Source organism: Engraulis encrasicolus, chromosome 15, assembly GCF_034702125.1.
Source record: "Engraulis encrasicolus isolate BLACKSEA-1 chromosome 15, IST_EnEncr_1.0, whole genome shotgun sequence".
Taxonomy (NCBI): domain Eukaryota; kingdom Metazoa; phylum Chordata; class Actinopteri; order Clupeiformes; family Engraulidae; genus Engraulis; species Engraulis encrasicolus.
Genome location: NC_085871.1, coordinates 51,469,466 through 51,476,965, shown reverse-complemented (window position 1 = coordinate 51,476,965; position 7,500 = coordinate 51,469,466). Strand labels below are relative to the sequence as shown.

Genomic DNA, 7,500 nt, shown 5'->3' with positions numbered 1-7,500 from the left:
CACACACACACACACACACACACACACACACACACACACACACACACACACACACAGCGTAGGTGTATTCTGGTGGTAAACTCTGGCAGTGTGTTGCAGACGGTGTTTACAGAGTTGATGTTTACATAGAGTTGATGTTTACTGTGCAGCATCCAAATAAACAAACTGAGGCACATGTGGAGCCACGCATGGCAGAATGGCAGCATTCGGAAACTAGAGATGCACCGGATCCAAGATTCGGTTCGGGATCCGGCCGGATAATAGGGTTTTTCACATGATCCGGATCCGGTTCCAGGATCCAGGATCCGGTAGCCGAGGCTTTTCAGTCACAACCCCAATCGCTGCATGGAGTGAAAGCCCTTTGGAAGCGGCCGTTGCAGGCAGTGTGGCAGTAAGCCAATGAGTCTAAAAAATAGTTTGAGCCAACGTAATAAAAAGGGCCCATGTGTGTGAGTAGGCTATGTGTTTCAACCCTTTCGTAGGATCCGGTATCCGGTTCCGGATCCGGCAGGATCTTAAGCAGTGGATCCGGTATCCGGCAGGATCCTAAAAATCAGGATCCGGTGCATCTCTATTCGGAACAGCAGGATTTGGCAGCACGGCGACATTCCACTTACAGCATGTTCAGCCCATTCCTGCACCTCATCTCAAACCAGCTGGCACGTTCATGCCGCAAGTCTGAGCGTTCGAGCATCGAAAAATTATTTTGTGAAGCGAACCAAAATATACTTGTTTTTTTTTTCAACGACAACATGAATGTCAGATGGTTCATCTGAGTAACACACAGTCATGTGCAGAAACGGTATGAATGTGGGTGCCACTGATGTAATGCAGTGTTCATTATGGGGCTAAACAACATTAAGTTCATAAAATGAAAAAAGGAAAAAAAAACGCAACACTGATGCTCCCATTTACTTCATTTTAATGTGACGTTTCGGGCCACCCCGGCCCTTCCTCAGACATAAACAGGTGATTGTGCAGCTGACCCTTAAATTACAAATTACATACCACGTGAGCATGACATCACAGATATTTTCATTGCCATATTTACATATTTACAAATTTATAAATTAAACAGTGTAATCTGTGCAAGTTCTCCATATATATAGTGCAAGAGATTCAACATACATATATATACATATAATACAAAATACAAAGTTCACGTCATGTCCGTGGTTCACATAGATCAATACAAACATTTTATGCATATTTAAAATTGTTTTCTTTTCTTTTCTTTTCCTGCTGTAGTATCCACTGAAATGGGCAATGCATGTATTTACTTTTCCCGTCATTTTCATTAAAGTTAAGCAAAAACTTTGAAACTATTTTTTTCTCCAAGAGGCAGCACAATAAAGCCTGGGTGTGAGCAGGGACGGATTATAATTCCATGGGCCCCTGAGTCAGACAACAAGAAAGTCCCCCCCCCCTCACTCAATGCCCCCCAGGGCCAGACAACAAGAAAGCCCCCCCCCCACCCCCCATGGGCCCCTGGGCCAGACTGCAAGAAAGCCCCCCTCAATGGCCCCTGGGCAAGGCAACAAGAAAGCCTCCCCTCAATGGCCCCTGGGCCAAGCAACAAGAAAGCCCCCCCCCGCCATGGGCCCCTGGGCCAGACAACAAGAAAGCCCCCTCGCTCCATGGGCCCCTGGGCCAGACAACAAGAAAGCCCCCCCGCTCCATGGGCCCCTGGGCCAGACAACAAGAAAGCCCCCCCTCCATGGGCCCCTGGGCCAGACAACAAGAAAGGACCCCCCTGTTAATAAATTTATACATGTATTATTGAAAATATACAATGTGATAAAAGTGTAACCTTTCGTTAGGAGTTTATTGGTTATACTTTGGTATCCTCTGTTATTCTTCCTCTCTTTCTCTTTCTCTGTCTCGCTCTCTCCCTCTCCTTTGCTCTGAGTTATGTGACATCTCTGGTCCACAAGGAAAACATCTCTGCCTTTCTCGTCCTGTTTGGAGTTGAACTATGACCTGTTTAGGCTGGTAAAAGCTATCCGTCACATGCCAGACGCCACTAAGAGACCACCACGGAACCGGGGGAAGACGGGACCATATATGTTCATCATATTATGTTTTACATATGCATGATAGGAAAATTACTTGTTAGAATGAGATAATAAAGGCCTAGCCCACTGTTGGTAGACTCGGGCTCGCAAGAAACCATGTAACCATTTCCTGTGAGTGCGAGACCCCCGAGCTGCTCGCAGATTTTAAATGCTACCTCTGTTTCCTGTGTGTTCTTTCAGGTCAATTTGATAAGGTAATACAGTGAAATTGTTAAAGTGATAATGTGAAATTATTCACACCCCCCCTCCATGGGCCCCTGGGCCAGACAACAAGAAAGCCCCCCCTCCATGGGCCCCTGGGCCAGACAACAAGAAAGCCCCCCCTCCATGGGCCCCTGGGCCAGACAACAAGAAAGCCCCCCCTCCATGGGCCCCTGGGCCAGACAACAAAAAAGCTCCCCCTCAATGGCCCCTGGGCAAGGCAACAAGAAAGCCCCCCCCTCAATGGCCCCTGGGCAAGGCAACAAGAAAGCCCCCCCCCCTCCATGGGCCCCTGGGCCAGACAACAAGAAAGACCCCCCTCAATGGCCCCTGGGCAAGGCAACAAGAAAGCCCCCCCTCAATGGCCCCTGGGCAAGGCAACAAGAAAGACCCCCCCCCTCCATGGGCCCCTGGGCCACACAACAAGAAAGACCCCCTCCATGGGTGTTGCAAGTTTAAGAATTCTTGTGCCTAGTAGTCCGTGCAGGAATCTGTCCGTGTGTGTGTGTCAAGTATGAAGGGAATAATATGAAGCATTTCTGTGCAGCCTTGGCCACAGTAGGAGCCTGCTGCAGGTTCTCATGCTCTCAATCACCACCACTGAAGGATAGGAAGGCTCTCGTCTGGGGATCTCCTCTCATTCATCTCCTCTCCTCTCCTCTCTATCACATCCTCTCCTCTCCTCTCCTCTCCTCTCATCTCCTCTCCTCACATCTTCTCCTCTCCTCTCCTCTCAGGCGACAGGCAGACACAGAGACACATCCTCTCCTCTCCTCTCCTCTCCTCTCCTCTCCTCTCCTCTCCTCTCTCCTTTCCTCATAATCTCCTCTCCTCTCTTCTCCCCTCCTCTCCTCTCCTCTCCTCTCCTCTCAGGCGACACACAGACACATCCTCTCCTCTCCTGTCCCCTCCTCTCCTCTCTTCTCCTCTCCTCTCCTCTCTTCTCCTCTCCTCTCCTCTCCTCTCCTCTCCTCTCCTCTCCTCTCCTCTCCTCTCCTCTCCTCTCCTCTCCTCTCCTCTCCCCTTCTCTCCTCTCCTCTCCCCTCCTCTCCCCTCCTCTCCCCTCCTCTCCTCCTTTCCTGTCCAGTCCCGCTGTCCTCTCTCCTCTCCTCTCCTCTCCTCTCTTCTCCTCTCCAGTCCTCTCTGCTCCTCTCCAGTCCTCTCTTCTCCTCTTCTCCTCTACAGTCCTCTCTTCCCCTCTCCAGTCCTCTCTTCTCCTCTTCTCCTCTCCAGTCCTCTCTTCTCCTCTACAGTCCTCTCTTCTCCTCTCCTCTCTTCTCCTCTCCTCTCCTCTGCTCTCCTTTCTTCTCCTCTCTCTCCTCTCCTCTCCTCTCTCCTCCTCCTCTCCTCTTCTGCTCTCCTCTCCTCTCCCCATCTCCTCTCCTCTCCTCTCCTCTCCTCTCTTCTCTCCCCCTCTCCTCTCCTCTCCTCTCCCTATCTCCTCTCTCTATCTCCTCTCCTCTCCTCTCCTCCTCTCCCCTCTCCTCTCCTCCCCTCTCCTTTCCTCTCCTCTCCTTCACCTCTCCTCTCTTCTCCTCCTTTCCTGTTAAGTCCTGTTGTCTCCTCTTCTCTCATCTCCTCTATCCTCCCCTCCGCTCCTCACCTCACCTCTCCCTCCTCTCCTCCNCTCCTCTCCTCTCCTGTCCTGTCGTCTCCTCTCCTCTCCTCTCCTCTCCTCTCTTCTCCCCTCCTCCTCTCCTCTCCTCTCCTCTCCTCTCCTCTCCTCTCCTCTCCTCTCCTCTCTTCTCCCCTCCTCCACTCCTCTCAGGTGACACGCAGACACATCCTCTCCTCTCTCCTCTCCTCTCCTCTCTCCTCTCCTCTCCTCTCCTCTCCTCTCCTCTCCTCTCCTCTCCTCTCCTCTCCTCTCCTCTCCTCTCCTCTTCTCTCCCCCATCACCCTCTCTTCTCTCCTCTCCTCTCCACCCCTCTCCTCTCCTCTCCTCTCCTCTCCTCTCCTCTCCTCTCCTCTCCTCTCCTCTCCTCTCCTCTCAGGCGACACACAGACACATCCTCTCCAGGTCAGTGTGTTGACGCCTCATGAAACATTAAGCTCCGCCCCTCAGAGACGCCCAACAAGTAGCTGCAGTGCACCGGTCTGAGGACAGACATGCTTTAGCCTGGCACACACACACACACACACACACACACACACACACACACACACACACACACACACACACACACACACACACACACACACACACACACACACACACACACACACACACACACACACACACACACACACACACCACCCCACTTCTGTTTGAGTCTATAAAAGGAGCATGACGACATTCCCTAGGAATAGTAGTGTGTGCGTGTGTGTGTGTGTGTGTGTGTGTGTGTGTGTGTGTGTGTGTGAAAAAGAGGGATGTCATGCAGTATGTATGCCAGAGTCCCCTGCCACTGTCTTGCATGCAGCAGAGTTGAGAAAGCAGCAGCAAGGTTCTAGAACACGAGTGCCTCATCTTAGAACACAGTGTCATCAAGGTTCTAGAGCACAACAAGTGCCTTATCTTAGAACTCCAAGTCATTAAGGTTCTAGAACACGAGTGCCTCATCTTAGAACTCCAAGTCATTAAGGTTCTAGAACACGAGTGCCTCATCTTAGAACACAGTGTCATAAAGGTTCTAGAACACAGCAAGCGCCTCATCTTAGAACTCCATGTCATAAAGATTCTAGAACACGAGTGCAAACAGTGCTGAATTAACACTGCAAATTTGACAGTGTACCAAGTGATAGCATACTACAGGTGCGCCCCCTTGTGGTAAGGGTTTGGGTTTGGACTAATGACTAACCATGTAGCTTGCCTACTTTGGGTGCCTGTTTGCATGTACAGTAATTCCCTCTCAGCTGTTTCGGGCCGGTGGTCTTGTAGACAGACTTATCTATCTCACTAACAGCCTTATCTGTGTCTCTGTAGTGGGACGCTAGCTGAGATCCTGAGATCCTAGCGTCGTTACCTAATTAGCTTAATGACTGGCGGCTATTATGGAACATTAGCTATTTGTTGTGGGATGTTAGCTAATGACTCTTGTCTACTTTTGTCGTCGGGACCTCAGGAAAGTGCACTAGTCTGGACAATCCAATCAGGGTTCCAAAACACAAAGTCAAGTTTCGGTGTACAATTAGTTTGTTAAACATGCAAGTTTTTTGGGATTTGTATTGTGTTGCAATAGAACACATTTACGTTGCAGGATGACGCGCAAACTAACACGGGTTTACCAACTACCAAATTTGAAAAGGACATTAGGTCCATAGCGAAGGTCGTTAGCAGGGCTCTAAATTAACTTTGTTTGTTTGGCTGATTAGTTTAATCTCTACTAGCCATTTTGGAAAACTCACTAATGGTCTTTTCCACTAGCCAACTTTCTATTTCACTAGCATTTGGCAGATTGGCTAGTGTTAATTCATAATATAGTATAATTCAGTGTGATGAGCTCAGTCCACTGTGTATATGTCTAAGATGCATCAGTCAGTGGATTGCCCTATCTAGATTGTGGGCCGATCTCTACGGTAAAAAATAAAACCCAATAAACAAGACGAAATAGGCATAGTGACAAAATGCAATATTGAAAAATTCATCTGTCATGTTAAGTGCAATTGGTAATTAGTCTAATTGGGGTATATTATGTAATATTAGTTAGTTGTTGTGTGATGCTGCCTCATCTGTAGTGTGTGTGTGTGTGTGTGTGTGTGTGTGTGTGTGTGTGTGTGTGTGTGTGTGTGTGTGTGTGTGTGTGTGTGTGTGTGTGTGTGTGTGTGTGTGTGTGTGTGTGTGTGTGTGTGTGTGTGTGTGTGCGTGCGTGTGTTCATATCTCACCTGCATACCGTGACCTCTCGGCTGTACGTGCTTGAGAGTGGTGAGTTTCCATCTTTAAAGTTGGAGACGTTGAAGTAGGAGAGCGTGTGGTCTATGAAGCCGTGCATGGTGCCCGTACTGCTGTACATATACTGGTACATCAGGCGAGGAATGAAGTCTGACGTGAACGATATCACAAACGCCTGTAGGGGAGAGAGCACACACACATGCACAGGAATGCACACACACACACACACACACACACACACACACACACACACACACACACACACACACACACACACACACACACACACACACACACACACACACACACACACACACACACACACAAATACAGGAATGCACAGACACACACATACACACACACAATTAGCATGGTGCCCGTACTGCTGTACATATACTGGTACATCAGGCGAGGAATGAAGTCCGACGTGAACGATATCACAAACGCCTGTAAAGGAGAGAGCACACACACATGCACACAATTAGCATGGTCCCAGTGGTGCTATTACACACATCAGTCAGGGGATAAAGTCTGGCGTAAACGGCTGGAGGAAAAATGACATAATTACAATTACGCTCGCACGCACACACACACACACACTCAGAATAACACTAATTATTTGCTGTCTCACTTGTGTACAATTAATTCCTGTTTCAGTTAACAATCAAAACCAATTTCCAAATCAATTTGCCATGAACACTATGTGGTCTCGTCTCACCACACAGTACCAGTAGTAAGACCACTACAGAACATATAGACCAGTGCTCTCCAATGGAAGAGTTCAGATGCAAAACCCCCTAAGTGCCTTTTCAGAAAATAATCTTAATTCATTTTTATTTAATACACAGCCATCAAAATTGCATATTTTTCTATTTCATTTATGCAATATAACTATTTATATGTATCATCAAGTGCATAAATGTAAACCAAACCAACAACAGGGTTCTCTAAAAATATAGAAGTGCAGGTCTTCAGAAATGGAGTTAGGGGGTTTTGCATCTGAACTCTTCAATTGTTTTTCCCCAAGGGCCAAATTGTGTTGCGCAACTGAGGCAGAAGGCAAAACAAATTGTTCACCCATATGGCCAGAGACAGCACACATACATGTAGGCCTACAGTATGTTTTCTATTTTTTAAAAGTATTTTTTGGGGGGCTTTTTAGTCTTTATTGGTTTTTGTTAGACAGGATAGTGGAGGAGAGACAGGAAGTGAGCGGGGAGAGAGAGACGGGGAAGGACCGGAATCAAACCCTGGTCGGCTGAGCTGTGAACGTGTGCCCCACCATATCTGTCACGGCAGGGCCATTACAGTATGTTTTCATTGGTTCCAACCACATGGCGGGCCAAATGTTTGCCATGCTGGGGCCGGATCTGGGCCGGATCTGGCCCGCA

The 7,500-nt window shown here is 48.4% G+C and overlaps 1 protein-coding gene across 1 annotated transcript in view; it reads right to left on the bottom strand.

Annotated features, from left to right (window-relative positions):
- Window positions 1-7,500, bottom strand: part of ano2b (anoctamin 2b) — a 226,503-nt gene that overhangs the window by 18,311 nt on the left and 200,692 nt on the right. The window contains exon 27 of the mRNA XM_063217802.1: window positions 6,103-6,284. Coding sequence (XP_063073872.1) covers window positions 6,103-6,284 — 182 coding nt within the window. The remainder of the gene's footprint in view (window positions 1-6,102; window positions 6,285-7,500) is intronic.